The sequence below is a fragment of the Protomyctophum bolini genome, assembly GCF_963924005.1.
Source record: "Protomyctophum bolini genome assembly, chromosome: 3".
Lineage (NCBI taxonomy): Eukaryota > Metazoa > Chordata > Actinopteri > Myctophiformes > Myctophidae > Protomyctophum > Protomyctophum bolini.
The window spans coordinates 50,189,151-50,213,295 of NC_137864.1; the positions used below are offsets into that span (position 1 = coordinate 50,189,151).

General features: G+C 43.3%; 2 protein-coding genes across 2 annotated transcripts in view; both read right to left on the reverse strand.

The window, feature by feature from the left end:
• LOC308312505 (plasminogen-like) overlaps positions 1–7,365 on the reverse strand; it is a gene marked incomplete at both ends in the record, with an annotated part of 102,471 nt that extends 95,106 nt beyond the window's left edge. Inside the window, one exon of the mRNA XM_080759114.1 lies at positions 7,293–7,365. Within this exon, the coding sequence (XP_080615240.1) occupies positions 7,293–7,365 (73 nt within the window). The remainder of the gene's footprint in view (positions 1–7,292) is intronic.
• A 5,389-nt stretch (positions 7,366–12,754) lies between these two features.
• On the reverse strand, positions 12,755–23,595 carry adisspa (adipose secreted signaling protein a). The gene is made up of 6 exons (XM_080759169.1): positions 23,382–23,595; positions 20,315–20,395; positions 19,943–20,073; positions 18,172–18,313; positions 15,315–15,440; positions 12,755–14,292 (listed from the first exon to the last, which is right to left on the reverse strand). Exons 2-6 carry the CDS (start codon positions 20,331–20,333, stop codon positions 14,186–14,188), a joined length of 525 nt encoding a protein of 174 aa, XP_080615295.1. The 5' UTR covers positions 20,334–20,395; positions 23,382–23,595; the 3' UTR covers positions 12,755–14,185.
• Positions 23,596–24,145: the final 550 nt, after the last annotated feature.

Below are 24,145 nucleotides of genomic sequence, written 5' to 3' on the forward strand. Positions count from 1 at the left end.
TACGTCTATCTATTTGTACGTCTATAAATGTTTTGATGAATTGAACAATGTGGACCCTGTTGTAAACAAGTGTAATGCTTAATTGGGTCGTCCACTCACAGTTAACAGTCTTTGTATTGAGTTTGTGCTTGAAATGTAGCCTACTGTAATTCTGCAAACTGTTAATAAATATCTCAATCAATCAATCAAACAGGAGTCAGAAGACTCAGAACAGGGATTTATCCAAGGAATAAAGATTATATATTATCATCTGATCATCTATCCAATCCATACAGTCCACACGACAGACAGACAGACAGGCAGGCAGACAGGCAGACAGACAGACAGACAGGCAGGCAGGCAGACAGACAGACAGACAGACAGACAGACAGACAGACAGACACCTGTGCGCAACCTAACACACACAAACCCACATGCACATATTAACTGTATATACATGGTGATTTCGGGTGTGCCAGTACAGTACAGTACAGTACAGTACAGTACAGTACAGTAGAGGGACCCCCACACGGTAACTCTGTCATTTCTCTACCGTTTCGGACGTGGGGCGGCTCTCCGGAACCGGGCCTTGGTCCTGTGGTTCTGGAACTTCCGGGGGGCCCCCACACGGAGTTGCACCACTCACTTCACACGGGTGTGATCTTTTTTCAATGAGGGAACCCCAAAACCCCCCCCCCCACCACCAAATGACCAGAACTACTTAATATTCACCAAAACCAGAGCAGAACTCCCACCACGGGACTCAACCAATCAGAACTCCCACCACGGGACTCACTCAACCAATCAATGAATACCTTTACAACCACTAGATTAATAAAGTAGTCTATTAATCTAGTCCACACATCTGATCTAACACTTTAAAGAACCAAGAGTGAAAGTGCAGAAATGTCCCGTTTCAAGTTTTCAAAATGCAATCTTTTGAAAAAAGCCGATCTACAATGCTCACAAGGCCTCACATTGTGACACATGGTGAGCTTGTAGATCTGCTATTTTCAAATAGCCCTACCCTTAACACATCATGACATCATTCTAAAACAGGACACTGGCTTTTCAGAACAAACAGCGAAAAAACTCAAATTAAATAGTAAATAAAAGAATGATTTCTTCACAGTGGTGTAAAGTACATTTACTTAAGTACTGTGCTTAAGTACAATTTTAAGGTGTTTGTAGTTTACTTTCCAATACTTTTACTTATACTCCACTGCATCTCAGATCTAAATATTGCACTTTTACTGCACTACATTTATTTGTAGTTATACTTTGTAGATTTGGATTCTTTCTAAAACAAATCACACCTGTGTGAAGTGAGGGGCGCTCTTGACACATATGACATACATTCTCCATTCATTGTGGATGGGAATTTAACGTAATGTGTGTATAGGACGAGAGCAGACTTGCTCGTCTACATTATGACGGTTTTCTGAGCTCAGTTGCACCCATAAAACCTGAACTTTTAACCCATTCTGACCTGAGATCAGATTCTAAAAATGTCTTCTGCATCCTGACAGTTTTCTGAAAAAGCTGCGTTTCTATGTCAGTGGTTCTTCGATTTTTCAAAAATAGCAGACCTACAAGCTCGTAGATTTGATAGAGTTTTCAAATTTAACCCATTCTGACCTGAGATCAGATAAAAAAAAATGTCTTCTACATCCTGACAGTTTTCTGAAAAAGCTATGTCATAACGATTTTTCAAAAATAGCAGACCTACAAGCTCGTAGCGCGCCACGCCACTCGGTGGCGCGCTATGAGCTTGTAGATCTGCTATTTTTAAATAGCTAAAGCATAACATAATGCTAACACCAAAAGGGGGTAGATTTTCTGTGGTCTGGGGTTTTCTGGCTCCGACAAGTGCTCAGACACGTAAACAAGTGTAATGCTTAATTGGGTCGTCCACTCACAGTTAACTCATAGAATGCTGAAAGCGTTTTTAAACGTTTTATTATAGCCAAGCGCAAGAAGCGCATAACGTTTTTATACGTTTTATGGTCCAAAAAACGTTTTTTTATTGATTACTATAGTTCAACTATATTTGCGCCCGGACAACTCATAATGTAACACCGATCGGCTCTAAAAAGAGTTAAAACCCCCCCCTGCTGAAAAGAGGTGTTGGTCTGAGAAGCGTCTGGCACCGCCTATTGGTTGGTCTATGCGAGGACGTACGACGTTTTGGAGACGGCCGTCCGGCATAGACCAACGCAGATGTCAGGGGATCTAAAATGGATGGGACAATGCTCTTGTTTGTGTGAATACACTCGATTCCCCCTCCCCTCCTGTTTCTACATGGTTTCTCCCGAGGGAGAATGGTGGGGGGGGGGGTCTCTTCCTCTTGGATCGCATTGGCAGTTCCCCCCCCACTCCCGAGTCCCCACTGCTTTCAACTGCAAGGCTTGCACTCACTCTCATTCTCGGAACAAGATACAACGCGATTTGCTCTCTGCCCGTATATAAACCTGCAACGATCGGCATTTGATTTCATAACGTAACGTTTGCCAGACACATGTGGAGTTAGTCATGGACAGATTGCACATCATTATCGAGGGCCCGCCATGATACGTTGGTCGCTGATCGCAAGCCGTACTGCTGCTGCGCTGCTCGCATCCAACCATCCAATCCACCCCCCTTTCTCGTTACAACAGGCTATTATAAACTCACCGTCGAGCAGCCTGCCCTGCACCTAATGTGATAATAATAATAATAATAAAACTTTATTTGTATAGCACCTTTCATGACATGAAATGCAGCTCAAAGTGCTTTACAGAGAAATGGAGGATAAAAGAAAAGCATGGCAACAACATTAACAACAAGCAGTAATGCAGTGAGGACATGAATAACAAAAAATAAAAAAATAAAAGATCAATTAAAAGCAATGTTGTAGAAGTGTGTCTTGAGCTGAGCTTTAAAAATGTCTACAGAGGCTGCCTGACGAAGGTACAGTGGGAGCTTGTTCCATACCGACGGCCCGTAGAAGCAAAAAGCTGCTTCCCCGTGTTTTTTAGTTGCCATTTTTTTTGGCAAAGCGAGCAGGCCGGCAGTGGAAGACCTTAGGGGGCGGTTTGGGACATATTTAGGCAGGCAGTCATGTAGGTAGGAAGGTGCGAGACCATTGATAAAATGAACGGCAGGACAAAATCGGATCGATTATTATCTGTCTATCAGCAACATACGGGTGTTTGTCTTGCAACGACAGGTGGTGCTTTCTCGTTTTTTTTCTTCCAAATACGTTGACGTGCTGCTTCTGCTGCTGCCGCATCCATCTCGTTGTTTTTCTTGTTTTTTTTCCCAAACATGTCCAGACACAATCCGATCCAGTCTCGCGTCTCACCTTATAGATACGCGAGACTGGATCGATGAGGTTAGTGGTATGTCTGGACATGTTTGGAGCGGCACACGACAATCGACAATAATGTTGATTATGCAAGATCATTTCCTCAAAGCCTAGTTGCCCCCCCCCCCCCCCCCCCCGTTACTGCGATTGTTTGTAGCTCGAATCACAGAATGAGTTCAATGAGCGTAGGGAGAGGGCACATATGGGGCTACGATTGAAGAAAGTTTCCAAGTCCGTTTTATGATCAGATAATGTGCATCAAGACTCTCTGCTTTCATAAGAAAAAAACTAATACTGTAATTGCGAATGCAATGAGCACTTACTATGAGACCTAGCAGATCACGTCTGTCTGTCTGTCTGTCTGTCTGTCTGTCTGTGTGTGTGTGTGTGTGTGTGTGTGTCTGTCTGTCCCGCTTACTGTATATGTGGACCTGGCCCTTTTGTGCCCATATATGGAGCTGAGTGATTTGTGAGTCATGGTGACATGAGTGTGATGGCGTGGTCCTGCTTTGGGGACTCCTTATATGGTTATGGCTGAGTCATGGTGACATGAGTGTGATGGCGTCTTTTGTGACCATATATGGAGCTGGCGTGGTCCAAGCACTAACTATGACACCCTGCAGATCATGTCTGTAATTTATTCTAATTGTTATTGCAATTTACGATCTGCGTTCGCCTTCCGCGTTCGCGCGTCTTACTCGTAATAATAAAAATCACACCCCTGTGAAGTGAGCAGTGCAATGTTGTGAAGTGAGCAGTGCAACATTGCACTGCTCACTTCACTGGGGTGTGATTTCTATTATTATTACAGTATTAGTATTTTTCTTATGAAAGCAGAGAGTATTCTGTTTCATACGGTATATAGTATGTACATGTCGCTATAGGCCTTATTTTGTGAATATTTAGTTGTTAGGTCCATGCTCTCTAAAATTATCTTTTTCAGAGAACTTTAGAGATGGCATGGGCCTGAATAACTATTATTCACAAAATAAGGCCTATAGCGACATGTACATACTATATACCGTATGAAACAGTCGACTCTCTGCTTTCATAAGAAAAATACTAATACTGTAATAATAATAAAAATCACACCCCTGTGAAGTGAGCAGTGCAATTGCACTGCTCACTTCACAGGGGTGTGATTTTTCTGGGTGGTATTTTTCTTATGAAAGCAGAGAGTCTACTGTTTCATACGGTATATAGTATGTACATGTCGCTATAGGCCTTATTTTGTGAATAATAGTTCTTCGGGTCCATGCCTTCTCTAAAGTTCTCTGGTGGGCGCAAGCTGCATTCAATAGCCAATTAGTGACAAACTGTATATGTGTACAATGTGTACTGTTTTCCTCCTAAAAGTAGACATTCAGGGCTTTCATTCGGTATATGGTTTGTATAGGATATTATTTGTGCTCAATTTTATATCGGTCTTTTGAACTAAAAAAACTGAACTGAAATGTCTGTCAACTTCAGGCCTCCATATCTCTGTTGTTTTTTTTCACAAGCAGCGTGCAGGCAAAAGCAGGTGTTAGAAAAAGGTCAATATCTCCAGAATGGAAGATGGTAGAATCATAATTTTTTTTTTAAATTGAAGTGGACAAGTTGGGCTTTCTTTTTATTTATGCGATTGTGATTCTCGCTATAAGAGGCCCCTCGCTGTGGGCCCCCCAAAAAGTTCAAAAAGCCCATGTTAAGCCTTCAGCACCAGTAAGCCAGGGTCCGCTAGAACCTGTAGCAGTCTATGTGTTAACAGTCTTTGTATTGAGTTTGTGCTTGAAATGTAGCCTACTGTAATTCTGCAAACTGTTAATAAATATCTCAATCAATCAATCAATCAAACAGGAGTCAGAAGACTCAGAACAGGGATTTATCCAAGGAATAAAGATTATATATTATCATCTGATCATCTATCCAATCCATACAGTCCACACGACAGACAGACAGACAGACAGACAGACAGACAGACAGACAGACAGACAGACAGACAGACAGACAGACAGAAGCAGCACAAACATCATGTGACAGAGAGGTCAAAGTTGAACCAACGTTGTGCTATGGTAGAACAACAAGACAAAATGATGATAGTTTTGTGGATTTGTTTTTGTTGAGTGGTGCAACCACTCCCTTACGGAGCTGTGTGTGTGGCTGGGTCCCTGCAGGGTCTGAGCACGGTAATAGCAGGGTTGTTTTTCACCACCTGTGTGCAACCTAACACACACACACACAAACCCACATGCACATATTAACTGTATATGTGGTGATTTCGGGTGTGCCAGTACAGTACAGTACAGTACAGTACAGTACAGTACAGTACAGTACAGTACAGTACAGTACAGTACAGTAGAGGGACCCCCACACAGTAACTCTGTCATTTCTCTACCGTTTCGGACGTGGGGCGGCTCTCCGGAACCGGGCCTTGGTCCTGTGGTTCTGGAACTTCCGGGGGGCCCCCACACGGAGTTGCACCACTCACTTCACACGGGTGTGATCTTTTTTCAATGAGGGAACCCCAAACCCCCCCCCCCCACCACCAAATGACCAGAACTACTTAATATTCACCAAAACCAGAGCAGAACTCCCACCACGGGACTCAACCAATCAGAACTCCCACCACGGGACTCACTCAACCAATCAATGAATACCTTTACAACCACTAGATTAATAAAGTAGTCTATTAATCTAGTCCACACATCTGATCTAACACTTTAAAGAACCAAGAGTAAAAGTGCAGAAATGTCCCGTTTCAAGTTTTCAAAATGCAATCTTTTGAAAAAAGCCGATCTACAATGCTCACAAGGCCTCACATTGTGACACATGGTGAGCTTGTAGATCTGCTATTTTCAAATAGCCCTACCCTTAACACATCATGACATCATTCTAAAACAGGACACTGGCTTTTCAGAACAAACAGCGAAAAAACTCAAATTAAATAGTAAATAAAAGAATGATTTCTTCACAGTGGTGTAAAGTACATTTACTTAAGTACTGTGCTTAAGTACAATTTTAAGGTGTTTGTAGTTTACTTTCCAATACTTTTACTTCTACTCCACTGCATCTCAGATCTAAATATTGTACTTTTACTGCACTACATTTATTTGTAGATTTGGATTCTTTCTAAAACAAATCACACCTGTGTGAAGTGAGGGGCGCTCTTGACACATATGACATACATTCTCCATTCATTGTGGATGGGAATTTAACGTAATGTGTGTATAGGACGAGAGCCGACTTGCTCGTCTACATTATGACGGTTTTCTGAGCTCAGTTGCACCCATAAAACCTGAACTTTTAACCCATTCTGACCTGAGATCAGATTCTAAAAATGTCTTCTGCATCCTGACAGTTTTCTGAAAAAGCTGCGTTTCTATGTCAGTGGTTCTTCGATTTTTCAAAAATAGCAGACCTACAAGCTCGTAGATTTGATAGAGTTTTCAAATTTAACCCATTCTGACCTGAGATCAGATAAAAAAAATGTCTTCTACATCCTGACAGTTTTCTGAAAAAGCTATGTCATAACGATTTTTCAAAAATAGCAGACCTACAAGCTCGTAGCGCGCCACGCCACTCGGTGGCGCGCTATGAGCTTGTAGATCTGCTATTTTTAAATAGCTAAAGCATAACATAATGCTAACACCAAAAGGGGGTAGATTTTCTGTGGTCTGGGGTTTTCTGGCTCCGACAAGTGCTCTGATTTTCCTGCTAACTGTGATGTCATCACAGTCAGAAAATCCCATATATGTCAATATGGGATTTTGTAGATGTCACTGTTTTCACTGTTTTGCCTCTTTTCATTGCAGCTCAAGAGGCTTCACAGACACAGAAAGAACTCCTTGGCCACAGAAAATCCACTGAATGTTCAAAGTTCAGGTTTTTTTTTGGGGTGTCATTGAGGTCATGAAACCTCAAATAAAAATACAAATAAATGAAAAATGAACGTCATTAAACATGTGAGTAGTTCTTTATTCCTTACCTTCAGCCTTCAGTGAGTTTAGAGAGAGCAGCCATGATGTGAAGAGAAGAGCCAACGCTGTTAACACACGCATCTCTGCACAGCCTGTCAATCAGCCTGTCAATCAGCCTGTCCGCACGTCAACCTGGAAGAGCAGAGAGAGAGAGACTGACTGCATTAGGAGTCCAGTCTAGTCTACCACAAGGATATATATCCCCTCCAGCACAAGGACGGGGTCAAAGGTGCAGGTGACACCGCACACACACACACTGTCTCATGACCTACTGTGTAAGCCGTGGTGAAATCAGCACTCTAGATTAGACTCATTGTTTGATTGATTGACATATTTTATAGTCTAGATCAGTGGTTTTCAACATTTTTCATATCGAGGCCCATTTGAGCCACGGAACCACCATGTGATGACATTTAGCCTCTCAGACCCATTTGAGCCACGGAACCACCATGTGATGACATTTAGCCTCTCAGACCCATTTGAGCCACGGAACCACCATGTGATGACATTTAGCCTCTCAGACCCATTTGAGCCACGGAACCACCATGTGATGACATTTAGCCTCTCAGACCCATTTGAGCCACGGAACCACCATGTGATGACATTTAGCCTCTCAGACCCATTTGAGCCACGGAACCACCATGTGATGACATATAGGTGACATTCATACCAGAAAGCTTTGCTGCGATAAAAACGAATCCTGCCGTTTGTCAGAAAGTGCACTTCGTTTGGCAGGTGTGAAGGCTCATTCGAATCCCAATGCGTATCAAAGAACCGCATTCTACTCCCGAGCAGAAACGGGGGTTTCACTTCGCTTCCAATCGCACTTGATTAGGATTCGGTGCAGGTGTGAATGCAATCCGCAGTAAATAAAGGCAATGAAGCAAACAATGTGCGTGGCGGGTGAGGAGCTGAACACAGTTGGAGACGGAGAAGGGACATTTTACGCAGCGCAAACTCTGCAAAGATGTCCCGTTACCGGCCAAGACATCCCTCCCTTAGCAACCGCTGCTTTACCCTATTGGGTCGGAGGTCAGTTTGGTGTGTGTGTGTGTGTGTGTGTGTGTGTGTGTGTGTGTGTGTGTGTGTGTGTGTGTGTGTGTGTGTGTGTGTGTGTGTGCTCGCAAGAGGGTGGGGGGGGGGGGCTGCAGTTCAAAAGATTATCTTTTGGGCCAGTATTGATTATGTTTGTGTGTGTTGTCTTCATGCTGTACCTTGACGACAGACAGACAGACAGACAGACAGACAGAATTGTGAACAGATAATAATGCATACATTATAAGCTCTGATTAAATATAGTATTCTTTTTTTCTTTTTAAATAAAAATCACACCCGTGTGAAGTGAGGGGCACTAATATACCTAAAAATACATGGCATGGATACACCTGGGACGTATCTTCAGTGATGTTTCCTGAGGTCAACGGGGTTTCGGGTCTTCCAACATCATACCCCTCACTCAGGCGACCCAGCCGGGGTTGATCAAATCCCCACTTACGTCCCAGTAGCTACCCTCGATCAGTCCATCAGGGAATGAGCAAGGCCACACAATCCGTTACTCCGGAACTACTCTGCCGGGACTGGGAGAACCAGAATCTGGCGCGTGGAAGGACTAGGCTCTGTGGGTTGACTCCTGACCGGGCCCCTCCTACGTCTCACCAGGCCCAGGACCTGTGCGTTGCACCAGACTCCCAGCACCAGGCACTGCATTCAGGAGTGGTTGACTATAATGGCCCTCCTAAAGGCCTCACAGAGGGTTGTTGGGCTTCCTCCTCACGGAGGACACAGGCTGGGGCCCTAACCCACACTGCTCACCCTGGAGGACACAGGCTGGGGCCCTAACCCACACTGCTCACCCTGGAGGACACAGGCTGGGGCGTTAACCCACACTGCTTTCCTCAAGCTGTCATCCTCTCAAACCGGAAACCGGAACCCCTCTAACCCACACTGCTAACCCTGGAGGACACAGGCTGGGGCCCTAACCCACACTGCTCACCCTGGAGGACACAGGCTGGGGCCCTAACCCACACTGCTCACCTCCTCATGGAGGACACAGGCTGGGGCGCTAACCCACACTGCTCACCTCCTCACGGAGGACACAGGCTGGGGCCCTAACCCACACTGCTCACCTCCTCACGGAGGACACAGGCTGGGGCCGTCTACATTCCGGCTGCCACCCGTCTCTCCGGTGGTCACCAGACTATACCTGATTGTCACATAGTCTATTAAAGTCTATCTCATGTTGATTAGGTGATGTAATGGTGATAGTCAGCTCTCAGGAGAGATTGCATTGAGGTCAAGAGAAAATGCTCTCAAGCAATCTAAATTGATTGAGTTGCATTGTGGAGGCAATCTGTTCAAAGAGAACACAAGAAGAGTCTGGTTTCATCAGTGCTTGTGTCAGATGGGGCAAGAAATGACATTCTTCCTGGGCGTATACACAATTTTTCTGGTGCTGACTGGGGAGGAAAATTAGTTGGAATCTCCAAGAAGACATGGGTCAATGCCTACTTGAGGTTTGATGATGATGATCCTGCCATTAACTGCTTCAAGGACCTTGGAATGGGTTCCATTCCTCCTGAGCTTGTTAACGGCAAGCTTCCATCACCATTGGAGTCATTGGAGCATTTTGCATGCCGTGTTTATAGTCCAAAAGGTCCAACAACCTTGCCATTACTCAGATAGGAACTATTTCGGTCAAAGAACCCACTTTTTCTTACTTTTAACAAAAAATCTAATAAAATAAACTCTTTCACAAATGAAAGTGCGTTGGCGTATAGGTGGGTTTGTACACTATACTAAATGGATCCATTACAATTCAAAATGGTCAATAATACCATCATAGAGTTTAAATGTATGTAATTCATGCAATAAGTGTAGTAGAGATGGCTGCCTTTATTCCTTAAGCTCTGACGCCTGTACTTGCAGTTCAGTGTCCACTAGATGGGAGCATTGTTTAAAATGCCATGTGTCAGATGAATAGATCACTCATGATAGCAACAGTGAATGACAGTTATGTGTGCACTGTTTTTTCACCACTTTTCAAACTATTTTCATATAATAGGTCACTAATAAATAATCATGAGAAAATGGCACGATTTTTTCCTACTCAGTCTGTGTCTCATAGGAGGGCCGTGGGCAGTTTAGAAACCGTCCTCCAGTGACATCATTAGGCAGATTTTTCTTATTATATTCCAGTCCAGTCTAGTCTACCACAAGGATATATATCCCCTCCAGCACAAGGACGGGGTCAAAGGTGCAGGTGACACCACACACACACACACACACACACACACACACACTGTCTCATGACCTACTACTGTGTGAGCCGTGATGAAATCAGCACTCTAGATTAGACTCATTGTTTGATTGATTGGCATATTTTATAGTCTAGATCAGTGGTTTTCAACATTTTTCATATCGAGGCCCATTTGAGCCACGGAACCACCATGTGATGACATTTAGCCTCTCAGACCCATTTGAGCCACGGAACCACCATGTGATGACATTTAGCCTCTCAGACCCATTTGAGCCACGGAACCACCATGTGATGACATATAGGTGACATTCATACCAGAAAGCTTTGCTGCGATAAAAACGAATCCTGCCGTTTGTCAGAAAGTGCACTTCGTTTGGCAGGTGTGAAGGCTCATTCGAATCCCAATGCGTATCAAAGAACCGCATTCTACTCCCGAGCAGAAACGGGGGTTTCGCTTCGCTTCCAATCGCACTTGATTAGGATTCGGTGCAGGTGTGAATGCAATCCGCAGTAAATAAAGGCAATGAAGCAAACAATGTGCGTGGCGGGTGAGGAGCTGAACACAGTTGGAGACGGAGAAGGGACATTTTACGCAGCGCAAACTCTGCAAAGATGTCCCGTTACCGGCCAAGACATCCCTCCCTTAGCAACCGCTGCTTTACCCTATTGGGTCGGAGGTCAGTTTGGTGTGTGTGTGTGTGTGTGTGTGTGTGTGTGTGTGTGTGTGTGCTCGCAAGAGGGTGGGGGGGGGGGGGGGGCTGCAGTTCAAAAGATAATCTTTTGGGCCAGTATTGATTATGTTTGTGTGTGTTGTCTTCATGCTGTACCTTGACGACCGACCGACCGACCGACAGACAGACAGACAGACAGACAGACAGACAGACAGACAGACAGAATTGTGAACAGATATTAATGCATACATTATAAGCTCTGATTAAATATAGTATTCTTTTTTTCTTCTTAAATAAAAATCACACCCGTGTGAAGTGAGGGGCACTAATATACCTAAAAATACATGGCATGGATACACCTGGGACGTATCTTCAGTGATGTATCCTGAGGTCAACAGGGTTTCGGGTCTTCCAACATCATACCCCTCACTCAGGAGACCCAGCCGGGGTTGATCAAATCCCCACTTACGTCCCAGTAGCTCTACCCTCGATCAGTCCATCAGGGAATGAGCAAGGCCACACAATCCAGTTACTCCGGAACTACTCTGCCGGGACTGGGAGAACCAAAATCTGGCTCTGTGGGTTGACTCCTGACCGGGCCCCTCCTACGTCTCACCAGGCCCAGGCCAGGACCTGTGCGTTGCACCAGACTCCCAGCACCAGGCACTGCATTCAGGAGTGGTTGACTATAATGGCCCTCCTAAAGGCCTCACAGAGGGTTGTTGGGCTTCCTCCTCACGGAGGACACAGGCTGGGGCCCTAACCCACACTGCTCACCTCCTCATGGAAGACACAGGCTGGGGCGCTAACCCACACTGCTCACCTCCTCATGGAGGACACAGACTGGGGCCCTAACCCACACTGCTCACCTCCTCACAGAGGACACAGGCTGGGGCGCCAACCCACACTGCTCACCTCCTCACAGAGGACACAGGCTGGGGCGCCAACCCACACTGCTCACCTCCTCACGGAGGACACAGGCTGGGGCCCTAACCCACACTGCTCACCTCCTCACGGAGGACACAGGCTGGGGCCCTAACCCACACTGCTCACCCTGGAGGACACAGGCTGGGGCCCTAACCCACACTGCTCACCCTGGAGGACACAGGCTGGGGCCCTAACCTGTATTTTTAGCCCCCCTAGTGGTGGGTTCAAATAATCTCTATCTCAATATGGTCCTTCCATCCATCCACATTGATTGCTCCCAAACATAGATTAGATTGCCAAATCTAAAGGGATGAAATACCATGAAACGTGCTGTGTGCATGCATGCTGAGGATGGACACTTGTTTTGGTCTGTAATGGCTTTTCCATAGCGTGGCACTAGGCCAACATTGTCAATAACACATTCAATATAAATGTAATGGGCAGATTGTCAAGAGAATTAAACCGTCAAACACGGTTCAACATTAGTTTGACAAGTGCAGGCAGGACTTCAGCTCCATATTGTATTCCAGTGATTAAACATGGTCCACAGTTATATTCATTATGAATCTTAGTGGTGCAATACCACTGGCAGCATAAGTCATATATATTACACATACACAGTATATATCCTCCTTTAATTCAAACTTCTTGGTCACATTTGGTTTCACCTAAAACAAATATTGCAATGATTTGATTCTGTGTAATGACATGGCAGTTTTTATGCTGTAATTTTGAAGAATCACCCACTTGAAATACAAGGTTATGTCACAGCTGAATTCTGATTGCTTAAGGTATAGGTTAATCCACAAATATATTAAATAGAATAAATATAAATTAAATAGATAAATAAATGTAAGATATTAATACATACTAGAATCCACAGATGTATTAGGAAAGTCTCCATCCATAGATATATCATGTTTGTGTTCTGTAAACCATAACCTATACTCTAAATGGATCATAACGTTTTATATATTTTCATATTATTAAGTATTAATAACGCTAAATGCTAATACATTTTTCTAGCCACATTCCTAGCAATCTACGGCTTCACACACAGAACAAGTATTCTTATTGTTCTTCAACGACACAGAGACAGGGGGGTTCACCAGCCATGGAGTTGACCATCTGTGGCAAGTTGAGCATCTTTGCTAATGAATTACATCAAGGACAGCAATGTTCTATTTCAGTGTGTTTTCAACCAGTGGTCCTTGAGGGGGTTCCAGCCAGGTGGTCCCGACCCCAGCTAAATGACGGAGAGTTGATAACTAAATGGACCGTTATAGATATTTAACTCTTGAGACCCTTACCCTTATACGGGTCCATTTGGTTTCATTTTACACTCTCAAGAGTTACATTTTGTTAAACATCTACATTACTATTCATTTACAAGAAGACACACATATTACATGGTTACAGTGTGTGTGTGTGTGTGTGTGTGTGTGTGTGTGTGTGTGTGTGTGTGTGTGTGTGTGTGTGTGTGTGTGTGTGTGTGTGTGTGTGTCTCCAGAGCTGATTTATGGCTCCTATACATGGATTATTCTTCCAAGTACCCTACCTGATAATCTAATGTGAAAGACTACTTATAATTATAATTTGGATACATTTACAGGGCTATACTATTAAACTAAATCATTTAACTATTATTTAATGGTATGGTGGTTAAAAATCACATAAAAATAAATTATACAATTATACATTATTAAAAAAAAACAAAAAAAAAAACAGTTCAGGTCATTCTCTTGTCGTTGGCGTCATTTCACTCCTCTTTGGCTACTACACATGTGACCCACACAGTGATTCTCAACATGCAGGCCAATGAGTTGCCATGGTGAGACCGATAAACAGGAACTTAAAGCTATACTATGTTATAGTTTCATTGATCCAAGCCGGAACGCTATCCATGGATCGATTAAAAATGAACCCTGCTCTGAAGAAACTGCATGCGGTCCACCCACCCACTATGGCTTTTAAGATTTGTTTCTAAGTGGGCCCTGATCCAGAAAGGTTTGAGAACCACAAAGATTAGTATGTCATAAAGATAGTGTCATATCCTCTTAGCGTCACTGCTGTGTTTGGACTGCTGGGTCTTCTTCTTGTCACCACCCAGGCACCTCACTCCCTCCAGCAGCATGGGTGTTCCATGGTGAGGGTCTGAACGCAAAGTCAACAGGAGAGAGGGAGAGAAAAATAATAACAATACATTTAATAATAAGAACACAATTAATGCATTGCTGTGGTCACCTATACAGCTAAAGGAAACTTTGTCATTGAGAGCAGTGGGGGGGGGGAGCATTGAAAGCACTGTCCTTAAGTACAATGTATACTTTTAGTACTTTTTTAAGATTTGTTTTTTGCCTTCATTGATTGTTATTAGTGAAGACAGACAGGAAAGTGGGAGGGGGAGAAGGGGAGAGACATGTAGCAAAGGTCGTCATGAACAGGACTTGAACACGCAACGTGCTGTCAGGCCAGAGCCTATAGGCTAAGTGGCATACGCCTGGACCACTTGGCCAGCGGGCACCACACTTTCCTACTTTTATTTACATATTTAGTTTATCTTGGCCACCGACCTGGCCCCCTGCACTGACCCACTCATTGAAAATCACATTTCCTTTTTGTTTGAACGATGAAAAGAAAATAGACATTATATTCACATGGGTTTGAGAATGGTTCTAACAGTCTTTAGGGATCATTCAGCAGCACACGTGGTAACATCCTAATGCAAAAAGGAGGTTTTCAATCATACAGTAACATTCCCGCAAAGAAAGAAAGAGGCAAGAGACTCGCAAAACAAATATCCAAGAATAATTCAGAATTCCAAACAATTCCAAATTATTCCGACATCCCAGTAGTCAGACAAACGTTAGGCTAGTGTGAGGCTAGGGTTAGTCATTGGTTATTTATTTCATAATGTGTAACCTTTGTGTTTGTGTGTGCGTTTGTTGTTTCCTTCTATTAGTTGCGTCAATGAGGGGATAGTGACAAACACAAATAGACTACAGGGCATTCTGTAAACTTCTAGGTCAGGGCTTTGTCACTATTCAGTGTTCACCAATAGAAGGCTATGTAGAAGACCTGGTTCAATGAAGTTAACGGAGATGACACAACTCTCCAATTGAAGGATCTGGTTCTGGTACAGTACTACAGTACTACAGTACTACAGTACTACCTACCGATGACTTTGGCCTGTAGTCGCACTCTCAGACTGCTGTCTCTTCTTCCTCTGGTCACCAGAGTGATTTCTTCCTGTAGCACCCCCTCGTGGTGAGTCCTGTACTCACACGACACCTTCAACCCTCCTAAAGATGGAGGGAAAAACAAACCACTCTCTTAGATGGTCCTGATGCTCAACTTACTAATGCACGCACGCACGTACGCACGCACGCACGCACGCGAGCACACACACACACACACACACACACACACACACACACACACACACACACGCACACACGCACGCCAGCGACGGCTCCAGACATTTGTGCATGGGGGAGCTATGGGGGGGCTGGTTTTTTTTTAGCAGGGGCTACTGGATTTTGGCAAAAGATATGAATATATATATATAGATATTTCAATACCATTTTCGATACCACGCAACCACAGCGATTTCCTAGGGTTTAACAACACAAGTACAAATAAAAGCTGTGCAGTATTGTGCACTTTCATTGTTTTTAAAATGTTTATTATTTTTTATTATTATTATGCCTATAATTATAATTATAATTATTATTTTAGGTTTATAATCCATAGTTACTATGTATAATAATATTATTATGCCTATAATTATTTTAATTATTATTATTATATGTTTATAATCCATAGTATATCCATGTATAATATTATTATTATTATACATAGTAACTATGGATGATGTCAACCACATCATCTTGGTTTCTATTCCTCATTTATAACTCTAGTTAATGTTCTATTCCGATATTATTCAATGCATCATGGCCAGCATACTCAAACTACTATTATTATTTTAATATCCGGAATCCCCCCGCACGCACGCACGCACACACACACACACACACACACACACACACACACACACACACACCGCAACGATCCTGTTGCAACGTTAGCTTGCTAGCCTAGCAAGGTTGTGTTTACTGTTGATAGCTTTAGCAGCTATCGCTAACATGAGGAACAGCAACAACAAGTCCTCTTTGGCTCTCCTTGTTCATCGGATTCTTTATCTTACATAAAGAAATACGAGCGACCTGTTAAAGAAGTTAAGAACACAGCATGGGGACAGAAGTCACAGTGACAGAACGAGACAGACTTGTACTGAGCGTGCCGTGAGCACTGCGGGCTGAGAGTACTCCCCCCTCCGCTTCCAAGGCTCAGGAGGGAGGGGGCTGTTTGACTGTACTGTGCGCTGGGCAGGAGCATGTCTCTTAATGGTAGAACGGAGCGGCACTAAAAGTCAGGATATGGATTATTTCAGCATTCCAAAATAAAAAGTATGATTTTATAGTAATGATTTATATAAAAGTAAGTCAATTCTGTCTTTCATATATTTTATTTATTCCATGAATATTTTTCATCACAGTTAGGTTTGTGGGCAGGGGGGGCTTAGGGGGGGCTGAGCCTCCAGCAGGGGGGGCTAAAGCCCCCCCCAGCCCCCCCCTGGCGCCGTCACTGACGCACGCACGCGCGCATGGACATATGCACACACACACACCATTTGAAGAGATTTTTACTCGCAGACCCAAAACTAAAGAATATATTGTTGTAGTTGGATAAGATTTTGTGTTTTTGTGTAGACTTCTTGTATAAGTATAGCCTAATGCATGTGTTTAACAATAATTTAACTCTCGCTTGTTAAAGATCTAATAAGAGACCATTTGGTTACCAACTCTCCATAATTTAACTGGGGACCACCTGGAACCCCCTCAAGGAGCACTGGTGGTCCCCGGACCACTGGTTGAAAACCACTGTCTATTCGGTTTTGAATGGTGTTCTCGTTCTCGACACTATGTTAGTTCCATTGGTCCAATTAATCCGGAACACAATCGATTGATTGAACATTAAAATAAACATGATATATGAAACGGCAGCCCACCACGTGACCAGTGCCGTGTTAAGCTGTCAGATGGGTGGGAGAAAAGCTTGGGAACCACTGGCCTGTGTACTGTAGCTGCAACTGCTGCATTGCATCTTTGGAAAAGATCCATCTTCTGACAATTAACATCAACTTGTCAATGAAAACGTCAATAAAGCACTTAGAGCTGAAAGGAGGGGCAGAGAGGGACAGTCACAAGATAGAACGGGGGATTAGGGGGAGAGGACACAAGAGGAATGAAATGGAGAGGATAAAATGGAGGTGTGTGACCTGTCCGTGTGCATGCATATTGAATATTGAATTCTCCAGTAAAAGAGCAAACCACTCACAGTTTAAATTATTTATTGACAAGAGAATGGAACTTTCAACCTGGCGTCCCTGTGGCGAAATCTATACATGGAGACACTGAAAAACCTGCAGTTTCATGTATGTACATATATTTGTGTCCTTTTGTGTATACATACTGTGTGTGTGTGTGTGTGTGTGTGTGTGTGTGTGTGTGTGTGTGTGTGTGTGTGTGTGTATAGGAGCAGTTGTATTGATTGGTGATCTTCTGTGCTGCTGGTGAAAGTCTGATGACGATAATGAGCCTAAGAACGAGGGCTAAAACCTGTCTATATGTGACCACTATGTGGTATTCGCTTGTTGGCCAGAGAGAAGATGGGTGAAAAAAACCAAGATCAAAGTAGCCCATAAATACCAGATCTACAAGCATTGCGACACGCTGTGAGCTTGTGGGTCGGCTGTTTTCGGCAGCCGACCCACAGCAGATTTGTTATAGATATATGGCGGGGCCTAGCATGTAGCCCTATAGGGTTTATGGGCTTAACGACGAACGAAACACAGTGGCCAGCGTGTGCTGCCTACCGTCCAGTGTGGAGGTGATATGGCCAGCGTGTGCTGCCTACCGTCCAGTGTGGAGGTGATGCGGTTAAACACAGTGGCCAGCGTGTGCTGCCTACCGTCCAGTGTGGAGGTGATGCGGTTGACCTTGAGACTGCTGGGGTTGGAGGAGGGGAGGGAGCACAGCTCTCTGCCCAGCGTGGGGACATCAGGGACGGTGAACATAATCTGGTAACAGTGGTGGCTCCTCAAGAAGCCAGCCTGGAGAAATGGAAGGAGAGGGAGGGAGAGTTACACGGAGGGACGGAGACGAGGCTGTGTGTGTGTGTGTGTGTGTGTGTGTGAGGTGCATGCGTGTTTGTGCGTGCATGCGTCCACGTCTGTGCGGTATAATTAGATTGATGTAACATTATTCTTCTGCATTGGAGCTGAGAGCGAGACGGAGTGCTTCTCTGTCTCAGCATCTATTTCTGTGACGGCCTTTCCCTTACCTCAGACCAGGTCTAGGACAATTATGTTTGATCAAAATAGCTGTGGCCTAAACATTGATATTCGATATGTTTAAAGGGCCGTTCTCACTGAGCACTGTCACTTCTATAACTATAAAAATCGTTTACACCAACTATTTAAAAAATACAATGGTGAACGATATAGTTAGTGTTTAGTGTGAGCAGGCCTTTAATATTTCCATGTTTTCTCTAAACTTCCTTAAAGGTTGCCAATGAAAAAACACAGTAGAGTACATCGTGATGTAAGCCAGTTAATTCCTCGCCACTGTGTGTTGCCACTGCACTTGTACCCTACTGACTCACCTGGAGTGAGGAGCCCACAACGGGAGGACCTTTGTCCCACTCCTCCCGCCCCAATACATGTTCACAAATAGTCCCTGCTGCTGACAGGTGCCACCGCTGACAGCCAGGTGCCACACTGGCCCGTAGGAGTACATGCAGTCATGCAGTGACACATATCACACCTCCCTGCGCTGACAGCGAGTGCTGTCAGCGCCTGTGCTTAATGTTAGCCTTGTGAATTTGAAGGAGAAGACACAGAGCGATGGTGAGGGATCATTTCAAAACACTGTCAGTGTTATTAGATCACATAGGTGACTTGGTCGGTTCAGTATATTACCCAGACCTACATTGGTCGGGGGGGTAGGACCAAGGGATTTGGGATTAGTTTATAAACATTTTGGTATTTGTTTATAAACATTTGTGATTTGTTTATAAACATTTGTGATTTATTTATAAACATTTTGGGATTTGTTTATAAACATTTGGGATTTGTTTACAAACATTTGGGATTTGTTTACAAACATTTGGGATTTGTAAGTCTCATGGGGGGGGGTAGGACCACTACCAGTCTCATGGTCGGGGGGGTAGGACCAAGGGATTTGGGATTTGTTTATAAACATTTTGGTATTTGTTTATAAACATTTGGTATTTGTTTATAAACATTTGTGATTTGTTTATAAACATTTGTGATTTGTTTATAAACATTTGGGATTTGTTTATAAACATTTGGGATTTGTAAGTCTCATGGGGGGGGTAGGACCACTACCAGTTTACCTGTAGTAAGTCTCATGGTCGGGGGGGTAGGACCAAGGGATTTGGGATTTGTTTATAAACATTTTGGTATTTGTTTATAAACATTTGGTATTTGTTTATAAACATTTGTGATTTGTTTATAAACATTTGTGATTTGTTTATAAACATTTGGGATTTGTTTATAAACATTTGTGATTTGTTTATAAACATTTTGGGCTCTGTATAATATGTTGCCTAGGGCCTCAAAAGGCCTAGAACCGGCACTGACCTCAGACCCAGGTTTATGTGTACAACACAAGCATTGTTCACTACAATGGGGAGAACCCTGGTGGGTCGATAGACGCACCTTAACGAGGTAGGTGCCGTCTTTCTCTGCGATGGCGACGATGGACTCGTTGCAGTGGTCGTCGCGGCGCGTCGGTGAGCCGGGTGGCTCGTCATCATCAGGGAACCGCACAGAACCTTTGGAGGTGGAGCCTAATCCGGTGGAGAAAACGCATGCATGCGCGCGCACACACACAAATTTTTTTTTCCCAAATGTAAGTCTAATTCCTAAAACTAGGAAGATGGTCCTAACAATGTCTATTTCTGAAATTCTTCAGGGGACATTTGGCTCTCACAAGTATAGACACACACACACACACACACACACACACACACATGCACACACACACACACACACACACACACACACACACACACGTTCTTCAATAACTACCTTTTCGTCCTGTTGCCATGGCAATATGTCTAGGAAGCGGGAAATGCCAGACAACGTCTTGCTGATGTCATCATCGACCTCCTGGAGAAGAGAGTGAGAGAAACACAGCCAGAGACGGACAGAGAGTCAGTCAGTGTTGAATGTAGGCCAATTGTTGCATAATAATGAGCTTCAAGAGATGGAGGTGTTTTTTTTTATCAAGTATGACAGTGAATCATCAATATGCAGAGTGGGAAAACACGTGGGAGTCACGGCTCCTCAACACTGCTCATTGTTTTTGTGCATATCCTTTTCTGTAGCTGTAAATTGACTGTATAGTGCAGAGGTTCCCAACCACTGGTACTTGAGTGGTACTCGAGCCCCCCCTCTGGTGGTACGCAGAGGAGTTGCTCAAAAAAGTGGAATGAAATGTTTATATGAATACAGGTTGTAAGAGCCATGAATTGGAAATGATGTTGGTCTATGAAATGAGTGGGCTGTCACAGGTGATTAATGTGGATGATTGACAGGCAGAGGGGCGGACCTGTTTCATTGAATACTTCACCCAGTTCACCTGTTTGACACACAGTGAGAGAGAGGGGGTGTGTGGGAAGCCACACTTTTGTTGACCGCTTTATACGCTTATTTTGCTTTATTTAATTTACTTTACTTACGTTGGATCGCTGTAACTACTGCTTTTTGTTTGAGCACCGTTTAAGTTATGCACCTACCTTCAATAAAACACCTTTAACGCATTATTTTGGACCCAGCGAGATCCTTTGTTTGCGGAGCGCCTGACAACCTGGCCCATCCCATCGCCTCTCAGCGACCTATTTATACATCTATCTCTCATAGTCGCTCAACACAGGTAGTTCTTCTGACCAAGCAATTGGTTGAAATAGGCTCTCCAGACGTGCTGAAGTGAGCATGACGGCACTATAGCCGTTAATAGAAGATTTGAGGACGGATTAATCACATTAGAAATATTATCAGATGTGCTGATTAGACAGAGTTTTGTCAGAGTAGCAGCAAAATTGGCTTAGGAATGGAACAAAAACTAAACTATTCAAAGAATGATTTACATTTTCCTTCTGTGTTAATAGCTGAATAAGGATGGGGCAGGTCTACACTCCTGTATTTCAGTTATTATGGTGGTACTTGATATAAAAAGGGTTGAAAACCCCTGGTATAGTGTATATAACATGATCGTATGTTGTAAGTTTAACCAGGGTAATTTGGATTTAGTAAAGTAGTGGTGTCAAAAATAATCAATTCAGCAATGCATCACGATTCGGCCATGCATGATTCTGCATCAATATAGAAATTTGCCATGTTGTGCAGTGAGTAATATAGAAAAGTGTGATGCACCGAGACGCATTGTATCGTAGAATCTATTAATCTGATTAATCGCAATCGAATTGAATCATGAGGGCAGTGCCAATGCTTACTGTGTTGTGTTTAATATACGTGTAGACGTTGCTGTTTCTTTCTTAATTGTGCTGATTGTATTCTATTGTATTCGACTATGTCGTACAGGTAATGTTTGTTTTTTGTGCTGACACGCAGCAGTACATACACATCAAGGACGTTTCATTACCAGCCACTAATTGTACTGAGGCATGCAAAAAGTGAGCTCCCTGAAAGCCACGGTATTGATCTTACACACTCTTTTCTGATCTGATCTCAAGCTTCCAGCAACCCCCAGTGCCTTGCAATTATTACAACTCTTCAGAGACTAGCCTTGGCATTCAACTGAAAAATATAATGAAACCCAAACTTTGGTTAGGCCAGTAGTGACCGTGATTAGCTGTTTACAGACTGACGGACAGGAGCATCAACATAATCCCTTGCCATAGGCCGTTCGCGGCATGGCGGGGATAATTAATTTACACACAGTCGGGACAAATTGACCGTGACCGCCACCACTTAAAACACTTAATACCATAGTAGCCTACTTTCTTTTCACAGACCATTAGCTTTTTTTTTTAATGTTATGTTATTTAGTTTTCACAAAGTACCTACAATGAATACAATTATATGTTTTCTCTCTCTTCTGTTCTCTGAGCACGACGCTATCCATGGTGCTGAATGGCAGATATGCCACAGAGTGAAGCCTTCAGAACCGTAGACTGTCTGAAGTGATGTACATGTATGCACACTTCTAGAGTTTAGCTTGAAAGGCATTTAAAAATGGAGATGTAAAACAATTAATTAAAAGTAATTTTACTGCTTGTTGTGTTATTTACAAGATGCTTTGGCCACCAGTGAATGTTTGCATACGTGTCTTTCTTGGAGAATGCTTTTTAAAGATGTTTAAATGATGATTCTGTTTGTCATATAAATCTAAATTCAGAAAGTCAGAAATGATTGTATACTGGCCATTGATGTTTTCAAGTGACCTTGCCACACCTTAGCTTTTGCTGAACTGGCGCCAAAGAAATGTACTTTCATGTGTGTATATTTGTGAATTCAACATAATTAATATACAGTACAGTAACCACTAACCACACAAATAGAGATGTTTTTACCTTAATACCACTATTGTCCTTGGCAAGAGCGTTGGCAATAAAATGGAAACTAATAAATTGGCCATTTGTAATCTTTAGTGGTGGATAGTAACTAAATACAGAGTATTGCACTTGCAGTTTGAGTATTTATTTTTTTAATTATTATTATTATTTCATATTTTGAACTTTCACTCAACTATAACCCACTAGGAATCCAACTATTAGGAATGAACCACTTAAGCAACTTCACACCTCCCCTGCAATGCTGTTGCATATCCCAGCAGGGGCAGGGGGACGTGCCTCACACTTCATAGGAAAACCATGATGTGTGAGTGAAATGACTAAATGAGATGGCATCTCCCTCGCCTCGCTAAAGCCAAAGGAGTAGGCCTACATTAATCTTTGCTTAAAAGTAACAGCTATCCGGACATATCGGCAAATTCAGCAATAGCGCTGCTTGATATTGTGCAGTGAGAGAGACCACACACCCACATTCAGAAAACCATCCCCAATTCCCCAAAGCTAATATGTTTAACCTACAGCATTTCAAAACAACATTATATGAACACTGGATCACTCACTACATCGGAGATGTGCTCAGTGCTCCTCGATATTTGTAGCAGCACTCACAATAATCTTCCATGATACTTCCAGCTTCCGTCGAGTGTCCACTCTCTCTCCCACGTCGCCTCTGTGCAGCAGCACTTTTGTGCACCACTCCCCTCCCAACAGAGATAGAGAGGCAGAGAGAGACAGAGAGACTGGGAGACAGAGAGAGTACTGACACACACACACACACACACACACACACACACACACACAGAGAGAGAGAGAGAGAGAGAGAGAGAGAGAGAAAGACTACCTGTACCAATTTGACAATCAAACATACTTCCCGCTGATTAGCCTACACCAATAACCACACAAGGAGAGTTTGGAAACATCACTACAAGTACAAATGTGCAATTAAGATTCGTGCGCTTCTGTGATAGGATATAAAATGGAACGCACCCATAAAGACGAATTATCATTGTGTATATTCCTGCACTTGTATAGCTGTATCGAGTGATCTCTCGGTACATAGAAGATAGAAAAATAAAATGATTGATATCTTGTGTGTGTGTAAACATTAAATGGGACAGTCTGCATAATGAGTAGCCTACTTTTACTTGTAACAGAGTATTCCTACATTGCAGTATTGATACTTTTAAAAGTGAACTGATGAAGTATACTTTTGTAAAAACCCTTTTTGGGTCCGGCGTAGCCCAGGTTCTTGACTCTCGTATTCATACGAGTGTTGTTGTTGTTGTCATGATAATCATCATGGCAGTCATGTTTCAGGGCTAGG